The sequence below is a fragment of the Cynocephalus volans genome, chromosome 14 (genome assembly GCF_027409185.1).
Source record: "Cynocephalus volans isolate mCynVol1 chromosome 14, mCynVol1.pri, whole genome shotgun sequence".
In the NCBI taxonomy this organism is placed as follows: Eukaryota; Metazoa; Chordata; class Mammalia; order Dermoptera; family Cynocephalidae; genus Cynocephalus; species Cynocephalus volans.
The window spans coordinates 60,277,415-60,301,509 of NC_084473.1; the positions used below are offsets into that span (position 1 = coordinate 60,277,415).

The following is a 24,095-nucleotide window of genomic DNA, read 5'->3' on the forward strand; positions in this document are numbered from 1 at the left end:
ACAAACACTGTTATCTTTTCAGTGATGCACTGAAGGGACAACTGGGAAAGTGGAGTGTGGTAACAGGAGAAGCACTAGGCTTACAGTGTTCAAAGTTCTGGTAGCAACTGTCAGTTGCTGTAGGACTATTCCCAAAGTAGCTGTACTAGTTTGCATTCCCACCAGCAATGAATGAGAGTTCCCGTTACTCCACATCCTTGCCAACATTTGGTGAGGTCATTGTTTTGTATTTTCTCCATTCTAATAGATATGTAGTGGCATCTCATTGTTGTTTTTATTTGCAATTCTCTAATGACATTTGATGTTGAGCATCTTTTCATATGCTCACTTGCCATCTGCATATCTTCTTTAGTGAAGTGTCTGATCAGATCATTTGCCCATTTTTTTATTTTGTTAAAATACACATATACATAAAATTTGTCTTTAAAATCATTAGTGATGTTGACCATCTATTCATGTGCTAATTGGACATTTGTATATTTTTGGAGAAATGTCTATTCAAGTCCTTTGTCCATTTTTTAATTCAGTTATTTGTTTTCTTATTGTTGAATTCTAAGAGTCCTTTGTATATTTTTGGTACCAGTCCTTTATCAGATAGGTGTTTTGCAAGTATTTTCTTCCAGTCTTGACTTGGTTTTTCATTCTCTTAACAGTGTCTTTCACAGAGTAAAACTTTAATTTTAACAAAATCCAACTTTTCAAATTTTTCTTTCATGGATTGTGTTTTTGGTTTCATATCTAAAAAGTCATTCCCAAACCCAAAGTCACCTAGATTTTTTCCTATGCAATCTTCTAGAAATTTTACAGTTTTGCATTTTATATTTAGGTCTATAATTAAGTTTGAACTAATTTCTGAGAAAGGCGTAAGGTGGCCTATGTCTGTATTCTTTTTTCCTTTTTTTTTTGCATGTCTGTCTAGTTGTTTCAGTACCATTTTTTCAAAAAACTATGACTATCCTTTCTCTATTAAACTGCCTTTGCCTTTGTCAAAAAGTCAGTTGCCTATAATTTTGTGGGTCTTTTTTGGGTTCTCTATTCTGTTCCATTGATCTATATGTCTGTTCTTTCACCAATACCACAGTGTTTTAATTACTATACCTTTACAGTAAGTCTTAAAGTTGGGTAGCGACAGTCCTCCAACTTTGTTCCTCTCTTTTAACACTGTGTTAGCTATTCTGACTCTTTCCCTTTTCCATATAAACTTTAGAATCAGTTTCTCGATAACCACAAAACAATTTGCTGGGATTTTAATTAGGATTACATTGAATCCACAGATCAAGTTGAGAAGAGACATCTTGACAATATTCAGTCTTCCTATCCATGTATATGGAATATCTCTCCATTTATTTAGATCTACTTCGATTTCTTTCATCAGTCTTATAGTTTTCCTCAGAGAGATCTTGCATATATTTAGTTAGATTTGTACCTAAATATTTCATTTTCTTTGATACTAATGTAAATGGTGTTGTGTTTTTAATTTCAAATTACAATTATTCATTGCTGGTATGTAAGAAAGCAATCGACTTTTGTATATTAATCTTGCATCCAGCAACCTGCTATAATCACTTATTAGTTCCAGCAATTTCTCTTTTTGATTTTTTGAGGTTTTCTACATTAGTATGTCATCTGCAAGCAAGTTTTACTTCTTTCTTCTCAAGATATACCCTTTATTTCCTTTTTTTGTCTTATTGCATTAGTTAGGGCTTCCAAAAAATGTTGAGAGGAATGGTGAGAGAGAACGTCCTTACCTTGTTCCTGATCTTACAGGGAAGCATCAGGTTTCCCACCTTTAGCTGTAAGGTTTTTGTAGATGTTCTTTATCAAGTTGAGGAAGTGCCCCCTTATTCCTAGTTTGCTGAGAGATTTTTATCATGAATGGGTATTGGGGTCTTGTCAGGTGTTTTCTTTGTATCTATTGATATGATCATATGACTTTTCTCCCTTAACCTCTTAACGTGATTGTGTTATATTAATTGCTTTTTAAATACTGAACTAGCCTTGAAATAAACCCCACTTGTTCATGGTATATCATTCTTTTTATACATTATTGGGTTCAATCTTCTAATATTTTGCTAAGGATTTTTGCATTTATGTTCATGAGAGATATTGGCCAATAGTTTTCTTTTCCTGAAATTATCTTAGTCTGAATTTAGTATTAGATTAATGCTAGCCTCATAGAATGAGTTAGAAAGTATCCCCTTTGCTTCTATTTCCTGGAAAAGACTGTAGAGAACTGATATAATTTCTTCATTAAATGTTTAGTAGAATTCATCAGTGAACCCATCTGGGCCTAGTGCTTTTTATTTCAAGTGGTTATTATTGATTCAATTTCTTTAATAAATATAGGCCTATTCAGAATATCTATCTCTTATTGCGTAAGTTTTGGTAGATAGTGTCTTCCAAGGAATTGGTCCATTTCACCTAGGTTATCAAATTTGTGGGCACAGAATTGTTCACAGTATTCCTTTATTGTCCTTTTAATGTCCATGAGATCAGTAGCAATACCCTCTTTCTCTTCTGATATTAGTAGCTTATATCCCCTCTCTCTCTTTTTTTTAGTTAACCTAGCTAAACATTTGTCAATTTTACTGATCTCGAAGAACCAGCTTTTGGTTTGGCTGACTTTCTCTATTGATTTACTGTCATCAAATTCATTGATTTCTGCTCTGATTTTTATTATTGCTATTCTTCTGCTTACTTTGAATTTAATTTGCTCTTCTTTTTCTAATTTCCTAAGGTGGAAGCTAAGATTATTAATTTTAAATGTTTCTTTTTTTTTTATTGTGTTGAAACCTCAGCAGAATCTTTCTCTTTTTTAATAGATGCATTCAATGCTATAAACTTTCCTCTAAGCACTGCTTTCATTTCATCCACAAATTTTGGTAAGTCTCTATTAGCATTTCTTTAAGCTCACTGATCCTTTCCTCTGCCATTTCAAGTATACTGGTGAAACCATCAAAGGCATTCTTCATTTCTGTTTCAGTGTCTTTAATTGGTAGCATTCCTTTTTGATTCTTTCCTAGAGTTTCCATCTCTCTGCTTACATTACCCATTTATTCCTGCATGTTATCCATGTTTTCCATTACAGTCCTTAGCATATTTTTCATAGTTGTTTTTTTATTTCCAGTCTGTTCATTCCAACACCACAGAGATATCTGAGTCCAGTTCTGATAATTGCTCTGTCTCTTTAAAGTGTGGGGTTTTTTTCTTTAGTGTACACAGTAATTTTTTGTTGAAAGCCAGATATGATATAATAAATAGAAAGACCTAAGGTAAAATAGGTCTTTAGTGTCAGGTTTTATGTTTATCTGGCTAGGGATTAGGCTGTATTTACTGACTGCTTTAGCTGTAGGTGTCAGAGGCTAAAATTTCCTCTGGTGTTGTTTTTTTTAAACTCTCCTGCTATCTTTGGGTTTCCCTACAGACTTCTTAAATAAGGTCTGAAACATGCAGTTCTTTCCATTTGTATCCCAGTTTTTATTCAAGCACCCTACTAATGTAGTGGTAAGGTGTCAGGGTAGGGGAAATACTCCATGATCTTATGATTAAGCTTTGGTCTTTGTGAGCCTGTGCCCCTGGGCTGTGACCTTCACAAGTGCTTCTGAGTTGCTGATTTTCAGTTTGTTCAGATTTTTTCTTATTGTGAAAACAGGAGTGACAATTTCCAAGCTCCTTATATGCAAGATCAGAAGTATGTTTAGCTTTTTAAGAAAGTGCCAAACTGTTTTCCAAAGAGGTTTAAATTCCCACCAACGTATATGAAAGTCCCAGTTACTCCACAGGAGCCAGCAGTAGGGTACCCAAGCAAGTATTTAAGTGCAATATTTAAAGAGTCACCCATTCTCAGATTCTGGTACCTCCTCACATTTTCCACTTTAGGATCTCACTGGCCTCATCCTAGTACTGGCCCTGTCCTCACATCTTCACCAAAACTTGAAAGAATTTGTACAACCTTGGTATTATTTTTTCCTTAAGTATTTGGTTGAATTCACCAGTAAAACCATGTGAACCTGAGTTTTCTTTGTGGGAAGGTAATTAACTACACACCAACTTCTTTAATAAATATGAGGCTATTCACATTATCTATTTTGTATTGAGAGAGCTTTAGTACTTTGTGTCATTCAAGGAATCTGTCAGTTCATTTAAGTTGTTGAATTTATTAGCATAAAGTTGTTCATAGTATTTCATTATTAGCCTTTTAACAGCTGTAGAATTTGTAGTGATGTCACCTTTCTCATTCTTTATTGGTGATTTGTGTCTTCTCTCTTTTTTTCCTGATCAGTACTGCTAGAGGTTTATCAATTTTACTGATTTTCTCAAAGAACCTGCTTCTGGTTTCACTGATTTTTTTTCATTGTTTCTCTAATTTCCATTTCATTAATTTTGACTTTGTTTATTATTTCTTGTGCTTACTTTGGTTTTAATTTGCTCTTCTTTTTTCAGCTTCTTAATGTAAAAGCTAAGGTCATTGGGCTGACCCTGTGGCTCACTCGGGAAGCGCGGCGCTGGGAGCGCCGAGGCCATAGGTTTGGATCCTATATAGGGATGGCCGTTGCGCTCACTGGCTGAGCGTGGTGTGGGCAACACCAAGCCAAGGGTTATGATCCCCTTACCTGTCACACACACACACACACAAAAAAGCTAAGGTCATTAATTTGAGACCATTTTGTTTTCTAATATATGTATTTAGTGCTATAAACTTCTCCTTAAGCACTGCTTAAGCAGCATCACACAAATCTTGATTTATTGTGTTTTCATTTCCATTCAATTCAAACTACTTTCTAATTTCCCTTTCCTCTTTGACCCACATTTAGAAGTATAAAGTTTTTTATTTCCAAATATTTGTGAATTTTCCATAGATCTTTCTGTTATTAATTGCTAATTAAATTGTATTGTGGTCAGAGAACATACTTAGTAGGACTTGAAACCTTTAAAATGTATTAACACCTGTTTTACAGCCCACAATATAGTCTATCCAATAAATGCTTCATGAGTGCTTGAGATGAATGTGTATTCTTTTTTTGTGTGTGTGTGTGACCGGTAAGGGGATCGTAACCCTTGGCTTGGTGTCATCCGCACTGCGCTTAGCCAGTGAGCACACTGGCCATCCCCATATAGGATCCGAACCCGCAGCGGGAGCGCTGCTGCACTCCCAGTGCCACACTCTCCCAGTGAGCCACGGGGTCGGCCAGAGATGAATGTGTGTATTCTGCTGTACAGCATACAGTGCTCTTTCAACACGTTCTTTCAAATCAGGCCCGTTTCACTGACAGTGCTGTTCAAGTCTACTATATCCTTGCTGATTTTCTATCTGCTTGTTCTATCACTTACTGAGAGACAAGTATTAAAATCTCCAACTATAATTGTAAATGTCTATTTCTCCAGAAATTTATCAGTTTTTGCTTCATTTATTTTGAAGGTCTGTTATTAGGGGCATAAATGTTTAAAATTATTATGTGCTCTTGATTAACAGACCTCTTTATCATTACAAAATAACCTTTTCTATCCCTAGTAATAGTCTCTGAAATCTACTTTGTCTGATATTAATATAGTCATACCTACTTTCTTTTGACTAGTATGAAGCATAGTATACCTTTTTCTATCCTTTTAGTTTTAAATATTTTGTATCTTCATATTTAAAGTGTATTCCTTATACATAGGATATAGAAGGGTTTTGTTCTTTCATTAGGTCTCACAACCTCTGCCTTTTAATTGGGGTGCTTAAACCATTTACATTTAATGTAATTATTGGTTATGGTTAGGTTTAAGCCTATCATCTTAATATTTATTTTCTTTACATCAATAGGAGCATCAATTCGTTGCTCCTATTTTACTCTTTTTATGCCTTAGTTTAGGTTGAGAATTTTTTTGATTCCATCTTCTCTCTTCTGTTGGCTTATTAGCTGTAATATTTGTTTTGCTATTTTAGTGGTTTGTGTTAGGGTTTATTCTTTATATCCCCACTAGAAATGTAAGCTTTGCAAGGGAAGGAACTGATATCTATTTTGATCCCTCATATATCCCTAGTGTTTAGAACAGTGTCTGACACATGGAAGGCACTCAGTAAATATTTGATCAACAAACAGATAGATAGAAAAGCCAAAATACAGGTTACAAAATGTAAGGTTAGAAATCATCAAAAAGAAGGTATATTAAAGCTCATCCACTTAACATCCAGATGTTAGTTTGGATCATTGAAAACATAACACAAAAACTCTAGACAGTATATGGCAATACACATATAAAGGTAAATAAAATGTACAGGTTCTGTACAAAAATATATGATAGTACTAAAAATGAGCCAGATACTGTATGTATATTAATGCCAATAGTGTAGCCATATTCAACCTACCTCCAAATCATAAAAAATAAAGTAATCAAGTAAAATAAAATCAGCTAAATTCAAATTAGGCTTGCTAATGAAAAAAGAATAAAAAGAAATAATTACAAAAATATAAATAACCATCCTTTGTACCATTTTAATGATTTTTTTTAAAGGACTGAAATGATAACTAGGATTACATTCATAACAGCCATGTACTATGAATCTAAAAATGAATAATAGGCCACCTCAAACTCAGTACTACACTCAGTTCTTGCTCTGAGACCAATTTTAAAGCAACATATTGAGTTATAATTATGTCTGGAGATATTAAGGCTATCTGCTAGAGATAAGATGTTATATTAAATTGTCTGCAGTGGATTAGGGACACAGAAACAGTAACTCTCTGCTAATTTCTTAAACCTCACAATCTTCTGAGTTTTACAGGCCTACCAGAATCATTTTCTCCTTGGTTGGTACAACAGGTTTCATGTTGAATTTTAACACTATTATAAATGTGTAATTCTGAAAAATCACTACAGTTAGTCAGGAAATGTATTAAAATATATTTAAGCAAAGAATGAAATACAACTCAGGACAGTAGAATTTGTATGAATAAGAAAGAATATGATAAATTCATCAAAGATTATTGGTCAATAATCTACAATGAACTAAAAATATTTCTATTACTTTTGATCTAACTATAACTAACTTTAAGATTAGATATTACCTGAGAGATTTCCTGTTGATATATTATAAAATGTTCCTTGCTGATCTGTGGGAGGTAGAATGAAGGTATGACTTCAGTGTCCACAAAGTCCAAGCCCCATGTTTTTGTGAAGAAGTCAGATTCTCGTTTTGCTAATCTAGGATCATTTAATGCTGCTGGGAGATTTACTTTGGAATGATATATAGTCCATCTATGTTGATCTGTAACTAGAGATGGGGCAACACATAAACTATTTGAATCACCTGCAAAAAGTAAACAAGAGAACTTGTAAAGTTGGTTCTATGTTTGAAAGTACATCCTAGAAAACTAAAAATGCCTAATTCTATTTCTTACATGGGAAATGATTTAATAAAAATCAATCTCATTAAATAATCTTCAGATTCCAGCATCAACTGCCAAGAGTGTGAAAAACATACATAAGGTAAAGGCTATGCAAAATTTGAGATTTGTAGTTGCAGAGTGGGGTGAATGGTAAAGAAAGTCTTTCACTAATTCCTTTCCTTAATGTACAATTTCTCTATCATTTTCAGCATCAAAACTCTGCTACCTTCTATTATATCCCTTCTATCTTCTAATACCCAGGTTTTTTTTAGAGGTAGGTCTTTTTTCTATTATATTATGGCAGGCTCTCCTGGTTCAAATATCCTTTGGTTTAATAATTAGGTGATATAAATATCACTGTGGCATTAATCACAGATTAAAGGAAAACATACAGTCAATTATCATTATTTGCAGTAGTTTTGTTCTATAAAGTCACCATGAACACTTAATTAGGGAATACTGAACCAATGCCGCTAAGAGAAATAAAAAGTTAGATTCCTGCAAGCCTCTGGTCACAACATTTTCAACACCTAATCTTGTTTTGTGTGTGTTTCTGTATAAGACACCTTATTCAACATATATAATTGATTATATATGATTACAATTGATTATATAACATTGAACTCATGCCTTACAGCACTATAGCTCATGCCTGAATGAAGCTATATATGTATTTTCTCTGTAAGGAACATCACAGCCTTCTTGCACTTAGGAAAACTAGACAGCACTTCAGCACTATGCTTGGAGGACATTTTAAACAGTAAAATCACCAACAGAAAGCACAAAAATGCAAACATGTGACAGTAAATAGATAACAAAAAGAACATTTATTTACAATATGAGAGCTGAAACAAGAAGGCAGAGCATTGCCTTGTAGACCTCAGCCAGTAATGTGTGTCAGGCAACTCAAATTTTTCACTGCTCAGTGCATGCCTGCCAATGACCACAAAAGTACTACAAGTATTGATTTGGGGGTTACAAATACATTTTAGGTAGTAAGAGAATTTGCAAATACAGAATCTGCAAAAAATGAGGACTGACTCTATTATATTTAAGTAAACAGCTTTCAATCTGTACCTTCATTTTCAACACTCTTTCACATTATATAAGTAACTTATCTTATGGAAATGCATGAAAATAATTATATTCCAATTTCTCAATCAACTTATTACCACATTATTTATCTCTTTATTTTTAACATTGTAAAATTTACTCTTTTAAAGTAAGTATATAAAACCTGACTACTCATTTAAAGATAATACAAATAAATCATCAGTAAAAAATCCTCAAATAGCATTACCTGTGGGTTCCTTGGGACACACATCTGGCAGTGACTGCACAGGTCGAATGTGTTTTGTCGAATCTACCTCTTTTATAAAGAAAACATCACTGCTGCTTCCTTGAGGCACTGGTGAAGAACTGTGGCTTGAAGCCATTGCATAAAATCACCACTCAACTGAAAATGAGTAAGAAACAAATAACAATTAAGACACTTAATAAAAATCAAAATCCATCTATAAGTATTATGTATGTCACAAACTCTCTTTCAAAATCCTTCAAAGTACACAATTTGAATATTCGCTGTAATTGTGGAAGATATTCATATTTTGTTTCCAAAGAAAGTATTTTGCCCTTCTTTAAAAAAATTTCTTCCCAAATTGAAACATGCTTATTTAGGTTTTTATCTAAAGTACAAATAGCTACCAATGTTCTACCCAATATACTCATATATTGAAGATGATAACACTCCATCCACTCAACAAGTAATTATGCTTTACAGCAAAATGGATAAGTGCATGTTTTTGAAGTCTGCCTGCCTGGGTTCACATACCCCCTTCACTCACCAGCAGTACATCTATGAGAAAATTCACTTAACCTCTGTGTGCCTTTCCTCATCTGTAAAATGGAGATGAAAAGAGATCCCATCTCATAAATATCTTGTAAGAATTATGGGGATAGATATATGGAAAGCATTTAAAATAATGCCTGCCTCAAAGTTAGTATTCATAGATCTTGGCTATTATTATTGTAATTATTATTACTATGTGACTGCCACATAGTAATATAATGATTATAAAATCAATAGTAATTAAATTCTAAGAGAAAAGAAGCACCATTCTTCAAGGAGATTGCAACTGCATTAATTAATTGAAACAAGTGTATGTAAGCAAAATACAATTTAACTTACATCTATATGTTTTAGCAAGTGCTGAAAGAATTTGTGGGTCAAGACAACATAATATAGTCTATAGTGTCAGATAGACTTTATAAATGAAGCAATACTGAAACTAGATAATGAAGAACATGTATATTTTATTATCTTATTATTGAAATGTTTAGAGATCACCTAGTCTAAGTTCTCTCACATTAGAGATAAGTATAGTAAGGCCCCAAAAGATTACTTGGCTTAACATTTTTTAAAAATCTAATAAACAGAAAAATAAGAGTAAGAAATAAGGAGCAGAGATATAAGGCTGGAACCCGTGACAAATAGTCCATTCACTCTAACTTCCTTCTGGTTTGTTGGAAAGCAAAAAATTACACTTCCTAGACTTCCTTGCATACCTATCTCAGTACTTTCAATGCAAAGGAAACACAAGCAATTATTTCATCCACTGAGACCATAAGATAAGAAAAAAGCTGCTAAGAAAATGCACAAAGATAACTTACTAAAAGGTCTTTAAACAGAAAGCCTACAATAACATGAACAAAGGTTAATGAACATGGGGTAATCATAAGACTATGGAACTGACTATAGTGGAAACTGACCTGGCTACAGTGAAATGTCTATATTAGAATTACTGACAATAAAATTATATTTACACACACACACACACACACACACACACACACACACACAATGGTTAGTTTGTAGTTGGTTTTCTAAGCAATAAGGAGTCATCAGAGGCTAGGGGACAAAAGAGTACTGTCATAAAAATGATATTTGGGAAAATTAATCAGGGCCTTTGTTCAAAGGCATCATTGGCTTGTTGCATTTACACCTGTACACATTAAGTATATGGTTGTTTCTGTATAAAAGCACACACATATTTGGGAGAAAGCAAATATCTAAAGATAGAAAATACTGTATAACACAGAATCCTGTATCCTAAGTGCTTGGTAGAGGCAATTCTAAACTTTAGATTGACTCTGTTTAACTTTTTTGTTAATCATCAAATTAAATGGCTAAAATAAAGATATTTTTCTGTATATTTTTAAATTTTCACAGTAAAAATTTGGGGGAAAGAAACTTCACATGTTTAACAAATACTAAATAATATAAATATTGCAAAATATGAGTATCTGAGAAAAGGACAAATATTCAATTTGTAACTGTTACTTAATCTACCTCAAGATGGCATTATTGTACAACTTCAAATATGGGCAAAAAAACTATCAATAGATCTCAATCTAATTTTTACTTTGCAGAAGAATGACACCGTATATAAAAACTGGAATCTCTTAAAGTATGAATGAGAAGGCAACTGAAACAGAGAAACACTTAGCACAAGCATTTCCCCAATATTGTACAAAAATTTCTTTCCTTACTTCTTCACAGTAATAGTAACTACTTACAAAGAACAATGATATTAAAAAACCATTTATAGTCAACTCTGAATTACCCATGAGATTGCCTAACATAGGTAAGGTAATAAAAAAGATCTTTTTTTTTTTTTTTTTTTTTTGCCAACTATTCCAATCTATACAAAATATCTTACCAGATATACACAGATATATTAACTAAACATTTTATTTCCCTTCTCCTATTTATCAAAAGTGTATCATACTTTATAAAATCTAAACTTGCCTGCCCTTTTTCATGCTAACTCGTCTTCTGCTTCTAGTCTAAACCATTCTGCACATTGCTTTAGGATTAATCTTCTGGAAAGTTTTCATCCTGTCAAAAACCTTTAATGATTAATTATTCATTACGTCCAAACAAATCCTAAGCTTCTTAAGCTAGTACCTCCCAAACAAAACAAGGCTTTTCACAACCTACTACTTAACTTTCTTTCTAGCCTTATTTCCTACTACCTGTAGATAACCTCTACTCCAGACAGGCTGGTCTAATTGTTCCTCTAATTAATCATGCTATCCAGGCTTCCTTGTCTTTGTTAAGCCTGTGCCCTTCCTGGAAAATTCATATCATCTTTCTACCTATCTAATACCTCTTCTCCCTTCAAAGGTCATTTTAAATTTCATTTCTAGATTATATACCCTAAGAAAAATACACATTCAAAATATGAATAAAAATAATCCCAGCATTATTTTCAAAAGTGAAAAAGTTGAAAGAACCAAATTCTTAAGTAAGAAGGAACTGCTTAATAAGCAATAGTACAAATGATGGACTATACTGCCATTAAAAATAGGATTGCAGACCTCACACAGATTAGGATGGCTGCTGTCAAAAAACAAAAAACAACAAGTGTTGGCAAGGATGTGGAGAAACTGAAACCCTTGTGCACTGTTGGTGGGAATGTAAAATGGTGCAGCCACTATGGAAAAGAATTATAGCAGTTCCTAAAAAAATTAAAAATAGAATTACCATACAATCCAGCCATTCCATTTCTCAGTATATACTCAAGAGAACTGAAAGCAGAGTATTGAGGAGGTATTTGTGCACCCATATTCATAGCAACATTATTCACAACAGCCAAAAAGGTTGAGGCAATCGAAGTGTCCACTGATGAATGTATAAATAAAATGTGTTGTATACATACAATGGAATGTTACTCAGCCCTTAAAAGGAAGGATATTCTGACAAATGCTACAACATGGATGAACCCTGAGAATATTATGCTAAGTGAAAAAAAGACAAATATTGTATGATTCCACTTATATGAGGTATCTAAAGTAGTCAGATTCAGAGACAGAAAGTAGAATGGTGTTTGCTGGGGGCTAAAAGGAGGGGGATATGAGGGGCTGTTTAATGGGTATAGAATTTCAGTTTTGCAAGGTGCAAAAGTATTGGAGATTGCACAACAATGTGAATATATTTAACACCACTGAACAGAGCATTTAAAATAGTTAAGATAATAAATTTTGTGTTATGTGTATTTTATTCAATTAAAACTTTTTAAATAGAATTGCAGAATATTTAATGACATAAAAAATATTTATCATATACTGTTAAGTGGAAACAGTTTCAAAACAATACATACAGTGTTCTAACTTAAAATAAGCAAACATACTTGCAAAAAAGATTACAGAGATATATACCACAATATTAACAGTGGCTGACTCCAAATGATAGAATTACAAGAAAATTGGGGGGGGAGGGCCCTGTAATTTTTGTTCTGCTAAAATTTTCCAAATGTTCTCTTATAAAAATGAATTACTTTGTTAATCAGGAACAATATATAGTAAGTGCTATTATTAAATTATAAAAGTTTAGCTTCAGCCTTATACCTACATCTACCATGAATCTTTTCTAATGACTATAACTCACATAGAACTAGCCTTCCTTTGAACTTTGAATGCTTGCTGTCTATATCAGCAGTCTACAAACTTTTCTGATCATGTACTCAATCAGTTTAAAAATATTTAAGCAAACATCATTTATAAATTATATATGATACCTGGCCAGCCACCAAAAAAATATATAGGGTACCTCTGTATAATATATTATAAGCAATATAAAACTACATTAGATGGAAACTTTAAAAATATGAGACGGAAGACTTTTTAAAAGAATCTTTATTAATTAATTAATTATTAATTTTATTAATTAATCTTTATTTTATTAATTGATAACAATGTGACTGACTATGCCTCGTTATTATTTAAAATCTTGATTTAACACTTTATGAAATGGTGATTCAAAGATTTGGTTCTAAGTTCAATTTATTTTAATACCTGGTTTTAATGTCTATTGTAGGAAAAAAAACCCTGATATTTCAGAAGTATATATTGAACCAAATGGAAGAAATACATCACTGCATCACTGATTACACTTTCTAAACCCACTATCTGGAGGTTTTTAAAACAGGTTAGAAAATTTCACTTCTGGGTTTTTTAAGAGTTCATCATTTTCAGTAACAAAATCACACAATGATGGAATATTTCCAAACTTCTATTTTCAAACTACATTCACCATAGCATGAGCAGCTCTAGAAAATCAACTATTTTCTCACTCACTGTTTAAAATAAAAACAAAAAGAAAGAACACCCGGAAGGAAGAGATTAAGTCCTTTTTTTAAACTGTTTGGTCAAATATTATTGTCAATCACATGCCATCTCTGAAAAGATCAGCAAACTTGGAACATGTTTTCTTTTTGTTAAAAAAAAGAAAACCAACCACATAAAATAATTAAGTCTGACAACTCTTTTAAGTACTTTTATGTATAGCTATTGAAGAGCTTGTACTAGGAGTAAGAGGAGAACCTAGCTCTGTACTTGATTGTTTACTTGTTTTTCCATTATGAGTATTATCTTTCATCCAAAGTTTCTCTGCAGGAATCATTTTAGGTTAATTGGACATTTTGTGAGAGTTGGTTTAAATAAAACTAAATAACATAATCTATAAAGCCACTTAAACCACTTATGTAAACTACATTATATCACAAGGATGAACTAAGTGAAGAAAACCACTGTTAATCCCTTTGTGCTTGCTCACTTATGTGAAATATTTGGATATATGAACATCTGACATATGGACATATGGACTATTGACTAAAGGTGCTGGTATATTTCTTATAAAAATGTTAATAAAGGTCAACTTCCTTTTTTTTAAAATAAAAAATAAAATTCCTTAAACTTGGTGGTATCTTACAAAGGAATTTGGACTTTATCCACAAGACTGTGGTGAGTCATTACAGACCTTAAGACACTGGTGTTCTTCACTCTGAGCCACGTATAGCCTGTAAGAAGACTCCAAAAATTCTGAAGAAAGAAACAATATAAAGAAAAAGAAAGAATAAAGAAAAGTTTGTGAAAAGATAAGAAGGAACACCTAAGATGGTCAGAGAAAAAGCAGGAGAGAAATATCAGCCCAGAATTTGCTGGGAAAAAACCTCCTTCAGATTTGACAATTAGGAAACCACCTGTCATATCAGAAAGCAATGTCAACTCCAACAGTGGGGGCAAAAACCAGATTGCAGAGGTTACAGTAGAATAGAAGGTGAGGAAATTATTATTATTATTATTATTATTTTCTTTTTAAAAAATCTTTTTAAAAACATTTATTTATTTTTAATTATTATGAATATTCATGAGATACAAATTACCAGAAATTGCTTTTATACCCCATGTCCCCACCCAATTGTTCCCCAATCCCCCTACCCCTCTCCCCCCCACTCCACTTTGCAGCCCTAGGAATGTTCCCTCCCTCTGTAAGACTACTGCACCACTGTGGTCTTTCTTGCCTTCCTTCCTTTCTGTCTTAGCTCCACATATGAGTGAGCACATGCAGTATTTATCCCTCTGCGTTTTGCTTATTTCACTCAACATAAGTTTCTCAAGGTTCATCCATGTTGTTGCAAATGGGAGTATTTCATTCTTTTTTATGGCACAGTAGTATTCCATGGTATATACATACCACACTTTCCTTATCCAATCATCCATCGATGGACATTTAGGTTGGTTCCATATCCTGGCTATCGTAAATAGAGCTGCGATGAACATGGGAGTGCAGGTATCCCTTCAACATGATGACTTCCATTCCTCTGGGTATATACCCAGAAGAGGGATTGCTGGATTGAATGGAAGATCTATCTGTAGTTGTTTGAGAAACCTCCATACTGTTTTCCACAGTGGTTGTACTAATTTACAGTCCCACCAACAGTGTAGGAGTGTTCTCTCTTCTCTCCACACCCTCGCCAGCATTTGTTATGAAGGTGAGGAAATTAAAAAACAATGTTCGGCTATTGTTTCAAGAGACTCAATTATGGGATTACAAAATGGAATACATAGTACAATCTCATTTTAATATAAAAACTTTTTATAGCTATACATATATATGGAAAAGAGAACAACAAAATGCTAACAGTGGTAATCTCTACCTAAATAACAGGGAAAACATGTCTTTCCTGACTACCATTTCTAAGCATATCCTCCCAACATCCCCTCCATCCAATACACATACCCCCCCCATTATTCTCTACCACTAACATTGTAGTTTGTGAACTTTATAGTACTTTCTCAAGTTACTGATTATTTATTTTCCTGACTGTTTCCTGCCTCCCCCACTATACTGTAAACTTATGTTTGTTTCATTCACTTTCCTATACCACACCCGGCACAGAGTCTAAGCATTCAATAAACTGCATGAATGTTCAATGAATGAATAAAGAAATGAATGAATATCATGAAAAAGGAGGTAAGGATACACAAGCCTCTAACAATGTCTCATACAGGTTTATGTATATTCAAATAATCTAAAAACCTAAAGTCCAACATATATTTTCTTGTTTGTATAATATTATTTGACTTTCTAAAATTTAATCATACATCTCTACCTTTCTTGTAACACATTATTACATACTGGTTAAGAGTACTGGCCATACAGTGAGTTAGATTTCTGTCATTCATTAGTTGTGTGACCTTTGACAAATTTCTTACCTTCCTATGTCTCAGTTTCCTCATTTGTAAAAATGGGAAAGCAGCAGTATATACCTCACAGGAATGTTGTAAGGAATGTTGCATTTAAATGAAATAACTTATATGAACTAATGGCACAATACTTTGCACATAATAGACAATAAATAATTGCAACTACTAATAAATAAATAATAGTACTATTATTATTATTATAAACATCTTACTTTTAAAATGGTCAATAAGCATTAACATTTCGACTGTGCCATCCAAAGTTTTAAAACAAGTTTAAATATTAGGATCCTGAGCCTCCTCTTTTGGTGTCCTTTTCTTTGTATGAGCACTCCTAATCCTTGGGCGGGTGGCAGGAGGCAGAAAAGTAATGTGGGCAGATATAATCTACTATCAGAAAGGTAGCCAAGGCATAGAACTATGGTCCTCATTGCCATGCCAGTAAAAGAGGAAAAAATAAAAAAGAACATCAGAAAGTGATGAATAAGCTAGAAAACATGGTGGCCTAGAACAAAACCAATTTTGATGACAAAAACTGTGCTTGTGGGAGAGAAGAGGGATGAGGAGTTGGCTGAGGAGGGGCTGGAAATAATGCTTTGGAAGACATCTGAATAAACGTCAAAGTTGAATCCATGAGAATGGAGTGAATGAAATAAAGATTACAATCTCTGAGTTGGACAGTACTTTAAAAGATTATCTGGCTCAATTTTCTACCTAATATATGAATCCTTTCTGTAAGAGGTCTTTCTTCCTCCACTTGAAAACCTCAATAATGAACAATTAACTACCTCAAAAGCAATTACTACTATAAAACGATTATAATTGCTTTAGGAAAAAATTATTTCTTGTAGTGAATAGAATCCTGCCTCCCTGAATTTTCTATCACTATTCCTAGGTTCAATTACATTACAGGGATGATAATAGCATAGATAAATGTAGTCATAGGCAAGTGATGTTACAAAGGGAGAAAGTGCAGAAGGAGAGGGCTAATGAAAGCTCTGAGCAAGGGGTGGGGCAAATACATTTAGAGGAAAGGAAGAACACAATCAGAAATACTACCCATACAGAGGCCAAGGAAGAAGTGTCAAGAAGGAAAGTGTGAACAGTAGCATCAACATGCTGCAAAGAGGTCAAGGAAATTACTAACTTAAGATACTGGATAAGAACAGTTTCAGGACAGTGGTTGGTTGGGATAGAAGCCATACCACCAAGGGTAAGAAGTAAGTGATGAAGTGATAAAGGTAACAAGATCAACACACCTTTGGTGGTGAAAGAAAAAAGACTAAGAGTTGAGCAAGAACTTTTTAGGCTATGGGAGACCTGAGCATACTTGTAGGCAAACAGCAAGAAACAAACTAAAGGGTGAAATTAAAGAGCAAGAAAAAGTGGTAGAGAAAGGAGATGGGCAGAATTAGATATACTCATCATGGCAATGGGATGAGACCGGACAGAACGGGAGGCAAAGAGAGAAAAAAATATTAAGCCCAGGGACAATGAAGTACCTCAGGCTTATGCCACATCTTGAGAAAGACAGGACTTTGTCAGGCAAAGAAAATTAGTAAGCTGACCTAGAAGTTGCCTCACATTCTACTCCTGTGCCCAATGCCCTTTATCTGTGTGGGTGTTGGGGAGGTGGAGATCAGCTAGGAATTGGGCAAACCTGGATTGCCTCACTCCCACCACCAGTCCTGAAGGTCCTCTGAAGTCCTAGCTAGATCAAGAGTACAGTGAAAAGACAGCCTGAGGATGGCAGAGCAGAAAGATGAAAAGAATTTGGGTCCTTGATGACATTACTGAGCAGCTAAATTAAACACTGGAGCCATCCTACCTCAGAACTTATTATTATCAGTTAGAGATAATAAAATTTTCTTACTGTTAAAAAAAAAAGTACAGAGAAAATATGTTATTGATAAAAGGAAGGATAGCAGGAAAGGAAAAGACAGTAAGAATTACAACATCACTAATTGTATTAATCCATTTGCTGTTGCTTATAACAGAATACCTGAAACTGAGTAATTTATAAGAAAATGAAATTTATTTCTTACAGTTTTGGAGGCTGGAAAGTCTGAGGCCCAGGGGTACATTCTCAGTGTGGACTCTTCAGAGTCCCATGGTGATGCAGGGTATCATATAAAGAGGGCTGGGTGTTTTACATGGTAATTTGCTCTCCTTATAAAGCCATCAATTCTCTCCTCCCTGATAATCCATCAAACCATTAATCCATGAATAGATATTAATCTATTCATGAGGGCCTACTCCTCATGATCCAATCACCTCTTAAAAGCCCCACCTTTCAAATACCATATTGGGTTTAAGTTCCAACACGAGCTCAGGAGGACATTCAAACCACAGCACTAACATTTCACTGAGCACTATACAGTTCATAATTTCTTGCTTTTATTCGGATTATTTTGTTTGTCTTCAAAACAACCTAGTAAGAAAAACATTTCTGAATGAAACAGTGAATGAATGAACCAATGATTTCCATTATATGGATGAAGAAACAGGTTCCAGAGTAAGTTGGTGCTGGCTATTTAGCTCAGTTGGATAGAGCATGGTTTTACAACACCAAGGTCAAGGGTTCAGTACCCCATACAGTAACTTGGTTTCAGAACATTTAGCTAGTTAATTGTGAGGATGGGATTTGAATTCAGATTTTCGTGTGTGTGTGTGTGTGTGTGTGTGTGTGTGTGTGTGTGTGTGTGTGTGTGTGTGTGTGTGTTTTTCGTGACCGGCACTCAGCCGGTGAGTGCACCGGCCATTCCTATATAGGATCCAAACCCGCGGTGGGAGCGTCGCTGTACTCCCAGCACCGCACTCTCCCGAGTGCGCCACGGGCTCGGCCCTGAATTCAGATTTTCTGATTCTAAATTCCATGCCTCTGTCTCTGCGCCACACTGCCTTGCAAATAAAAAAATCTGAATTATTTCACTACTGCCTCCCACCCATTTCAGATACCCAGTGCTTTCCTCTTTTTTCTTCTTATCAGATCAATTACTGATCCAATAACAATTATTTTCTCTCATAACAATTACTTATATCTATCTTTCATTAAATGATAGAAATAATTAACATCTAATTGTGATAAGAATTTTATAAGACTAGGACTCCAAGGAAAAAGACACAGGTCTCTTATCTGAAATGCTTGGGACCAGAAGTGTTTGGGTTTCAGGGGCCAGGTTTTTTTTTTTTGGATTTCGAAATAGTTGTACATACACAATGAAAATAAGACCTAAGTCTAAACACGAAATTTATTTGTTTCATATACACCTTATACACATAGCCTGAAGGTAATTTTATACAATATTTTTAATAACTGTGTGCATAAAACAAAGTTTATGTACACTGAACCACCAGAAAGTAAAGGTGGCACTATCTTGGCCACCCATGTGGACAATCTGTAGTTGTTTGACATCACTATCATTCTCGATGCTGATGTATATGTTATCAATAAGCAATCATTTTCTTACACTTATTCACACATAAGTACTTAACAGTAAAAAATGACATATCATAAATACAGTGAAAAACGAGCTCAGGGTAACTAATCAGCGCAGTGGCATCACCAGAATATCTGGAGACACTAAATAAACTATGTCTCGGGGATCTGTGTTGGAAGTTGCCACTTGTGGCATCATGTCGGCACTCAAAAGGTTTCAAATTTTGGAGGATTTCGGATTTTTCCGATTAGGGATACTCAACCTAAAACTTGTAATATCACACACATTATTGCTCACAAGGATCAACAATGAAACTGAAATTTAAACATATTTTCAAGAAATACTAACAAATTAAGGCTGTCATATCAATAAGTACTTGTATACTCATCTAGAACATTAAAGGAGTATGGAAGAAACTAGAGGAGCCCAGAAAATAAGAAAAGTTGTAGTGATGTAATTTGCTTTTTCCTTACATCCCCATTTGACACTTACAAGACCCTGTGCTTTGCAGAAAATTCTGAACACATGTGCTTCCTGAAGTTGCTTATTTACTTTCGATTTAGTGACAACAAAAAGCAATGAGAGAGAATCCTGGCTAGAAGGATAAAAACTATAACTATTTGTAATATTAGATGTAAATATTATAAAACAAGTGGCATTGCATGTGACATCCTTATCAGGAATAAAAAATAATAATTATCCTCATAAAATAATATATAATTTTTAAATCTAGATATTATTCAAAATAAAAGCAATGTCTTTTTTTCCCAACATTCATCAGAAATATATAATATTATAGCAGCCATTGAAATTAACTAAGGGTCATAGGCCTGGAATCTGAGTGATAAAACTATACTGAGATAAAATCTGTCTCTAGTGTGTAAAAATATCAATGAAAACCAAAATAAATAAAGTTTGGATGCTTTATTTTACTCCATTGGGCCATTGATATAACTGTATTACCAGTGAAATTTTTGTCAATCAAAATGAAACAGATTAGAACACTGGTATTCTGTTCTTGGTGTCCCTGCCAAAGATTAGCAAGTAAATCTTAAAATCACTTATACCAAGTTAGTGAAGTATAAATACGTTTCAACTATGTAAACCATTAGACACTTATTTAAAATAAATCTATACAATCTATTCTACTTTAAAAATAATTGCTAGAAGAAATAATGTATTAATATACTCCTGAGAAGAACAAAAACAACACTTGTATATATGCACTGTTTTGGGTTATCCCTGCCTTGTTTCTTTCCAGAGTAGAAATAATCTAGTGTTGATAGTCTATCTCTGTTAATAAAATATGTAGGTCCTTTAAGGGAGAAACTTTAAATAATCTAAACAACTACTCAATAAATGTTAAGTAACAATAAAGATGATGCTTTCAAGAAATTTTCATTTTAGTGAAAATAAAGCAAAATAGCTAGAAACTCACCTGCATTTAGTCAGTAAGTGGTTCAAGAATGAAAATATTAAATGTTAGTTTAAGGAAAAAGTAAATAACTATAATGTTCATTACTCAATAACCTCAAACCAACAATAAATTAGTATTTTAATTAATAACGGCTTGGAATTACCTCTACGCCCCTCCCCACTGTTTGGGTCTCTTTGCCCAGTTCTGCTTTGCTGGCTTACCTAGCCTGCATCCTCATTACTTCAACAGTATCCCTAACATCTTGAATTCTCTCCTCCCTCATCCTTCTTCAACATAATGTCTTTGCTTTATTTCTGGCTGCAGAACACTGCCAGAGGAAACTGTAAAACATGCTGATTACAAATTTATGAGTTCCAGTCTCAGATGAGCAGTCTTTTCGCTTATGTATCTTAAACACTTCTCGTTACCATTCCACACAATATCTGAAATACTTCCATCACTCTCATGTCCTCTAGCCTACCTACAACCCTATGCTCAAAAAGTAACTGTCTTAAAAAAAAAAGTCCTCAGCTATGACTTTTTCCCTTCATATCCAGATACACCTAATTGTCATCTATACACAACTCCTAATTTTCTGAAAGAGTAAACAGTTGCATACTCTCTTCCAGAGTTAATCCCCTGACCAGCTGTTCTTGATCTCACTTCTTTCCACTGCATCTGGGACCTTGTTCTATTAATTATTCTGAGTCTCCTACTCTCCTATCTTCAATCTCTTCATCAGTCCATCAACAACAACAAGAACAACAACAACAACAAAAAGTTCAAGCACCAAATTAAAGTTCTTTCCCTCATCCCTGTTTATTCTAGCTACTTCTTGCCTTCCCTTCATTGGCAAACCTCTATTCTCTCTTTGGTCCATCTCTTTGTTAATGTCTTCCATCTTCACTCACCCCTCATTGACTCTGGAAAAGGTTAAGAATGACCTGATTTCTAGATTCAATGGCTTATATTCTGTCTTCATCTAACCCGACCTCACTGCCTAAAAGTCAATGAAAGTAATAAACGTGAAGAAATTAAAAAGTTAGAAAATCACCTTTTGTAATCCTCCAATGTGATGATTGATTCAAGCAAGGATTATTAATGGATGCCAAAACCATTGGTTAAAAGGTTGTTGGGGAACAGGATATTTATATGGCCATGAAGTATCGCCCTATCAATCATTTATTAATTAAATAGTAGAGAGATCTGTCAGTCCCACCTTTATCAAGTGGTCAAGCTTGCATTACCAATAGGGGGACAGCCTGACATCATGTGCATCATGATGTAATACAGCAGTAGATATACGTATCATCCACGTAGTGGTCTCTCCAGAAATGTCTGACCAGAATCTAATCGTGAGGAAACATTATTTCAGATTGTAAAACATACTCCAGGACAAATGGCCTCTACTTTTCAAAGGATAAACCTAAAGAAGAGAGGGAGGTGTTGGGACTAGTGCAGATTGGGAGAGACTTAAAGAGATATGTCAAGGGCTGGCCAGTTAGCTCCATTGGGAGAACATCGTGCTGGTAACACCAAGGTCACAGGTTCGGATCCCAGTACCAGCCACCCACTAACAAACAAAACAGAACAAGAGATATACCAGCCAAATGCAATGCATGAACCTAGATTGAATTTGGCATCAGTGGGGGAGCTATAAAGATTTGGGGGACAACTGGGAAAATTTAAGTATGAACTATATGTCAAACAATATTATTGAATAAATGTGGATATTCTTAGGTGTCATAATTGTATTGCGACTGTGAAGGAGAATATCCCTGCAATTGGGAGATACATGCTTAAGTATTTAGGAGTGATTCATCATGATGCCTGTTTTAGGTTTGGCAAAAGAGAAATGTGTGTGTGAGTGTGCGTGCATGTGTTCACTCTACTATTTTTTCCCCTTGTCTGTGGGTTTAAAAATCTTCAAAAATAAATAAAAAAATAATAAAAAGCCAATGACGGCTTACCAAGGACCGAAGAACAGGTAAAAATAAGCCAGACAAATGGAGGGGAGGAAGGGGGTAATAAGGGGAACATTCCAAGAATGGGAAACAGTATGTGCAAAGGTGTGAAGCGAAGAGTGAGCCTGTTGCCAGAAACCACAAATAATTCAACATGTCTGAGAAAACTGTACATTTGGGGGATGGGGAAAGTTGGGGAGAGTCATTAAGGCTAGAGAACTAGGCTGGAAAAAGAAATTAAAGGAATTTATAAATCAATTAAAGGAATAAGGAATGTGAATTTCATCATGATGATAAAAGAAAGTCAGAAATAAAGCAGAGGAATGATATAATTAGGTTTACCCTTTAGAAAGATCATTGACTGTAGCAGACAATGGAGTGAAGAAGAGCAAGACTAGAAGAGAACAGCTAGGAAATTCACAATAATCTAAGTGAAAGATGAAAGTAAGCCCAAACTCAGATAATGGTAGAGGAGAGGGAGAAAACCAGATAGACTCCAGATCTTTCTCCAGTCCTAACTTCTTTTCAGTGTCCCACACCCAAATTGATAAATGCCTACTAAGTAAGCATCTTCACATACATGTTTCATATATTCAAAACTTAAACTCAATGTTTACACCCCTACTCCACCTGCCAAAAACTTACTCTTTCTCTAGCTCAGTTAATGGCAACACTATCTATATAGTTTCCCACTACATAAAATTGTAGTGGGAAAACACTAGAATCAACTTTACTCCTTCATCTCTCTACATTCTTTAATTTCTATACCATCTTGGACTGTCCTATGGATTCTACCTCCAAATACATTACAAATCCATCCCTCTACTTTTCAACTGCCACTGCTATGGTTCGAAACTTAATTTGTAGATTAGACTATTGTGAGAGTCTCCTGCCGAATGTCTTTCCTCAGTCCTAATCTCACTCAACTTCAGAATCATCTTTTCAAAAATTCAAATCTGACTAGGTTACTCTTCTTAAGAATTCTTTATTTTTTCTCCTTAAGAATTCTTTGATGGTAATGTATATCAAATCTATCAAGTCTAAAAACTCATAAAACCCCTTTATAATCTGGTCCTAATCTGCCCCTCAGTTTAACCAAATTACAAAAAGGCATTAAAAATGACCAGGAACAGAAGAGAAAGCAATGTGACTACAGATTGGTATGATATGGCTACAAGCCAAGGAATGCCAACAGCCACCAGAAGCTGGGAGAGGCAAGGAATGGATTCTTCCCTAAAGCCTCTTGAAAGATGGTGGCCCTGTCAACTGACACCTTGCCTTAGGCACAGTGAAACTGATTTCAGACTTCCAGACTACCAAACTATGAGAAAATAAATCTCTGTTGTTTGGGGGG

General features: G+C 34.3%; 1 protein-coding gene across 3 annotated transcripts in view; it reads right to left on the minus strand.

The window, feature by feature from the left end:
* The window catches only part of VPS54 (VPS54 subunit of GARP complex), a 120,693-nt gene that overhangs the window by 90,050 nt on the left and 6,548 nt on the right, over nucleotides 1-24,095 (minus strand). The window contains exons 2-3 of one of the 3 annotated variants that reach the window (XM_063077607.1): nucleotides 8,674-8,829; nucleotides 7,053-7,258 (exon numbers count right to left, since the gene is read on the minus strand). In XM_063077607.1, the coding sequence (XP_062933677.1) occupies nucleotides 7,053-7,258; nucleotides 8,674-8,809 (342 nt within the window). In that variant the 5' untranslated portion in view covers nucleotides 8,810-8,829. Of the gene's footprint in view, nucleotides 1-7,052; nucleotides 7,295-8,673; nucleotides 8,830-24,095 lie in introns of those variants that run through there. The other 2 variants (XM_063077606.1, XM_063077608.1) reach the window with 2 other exon arrangements.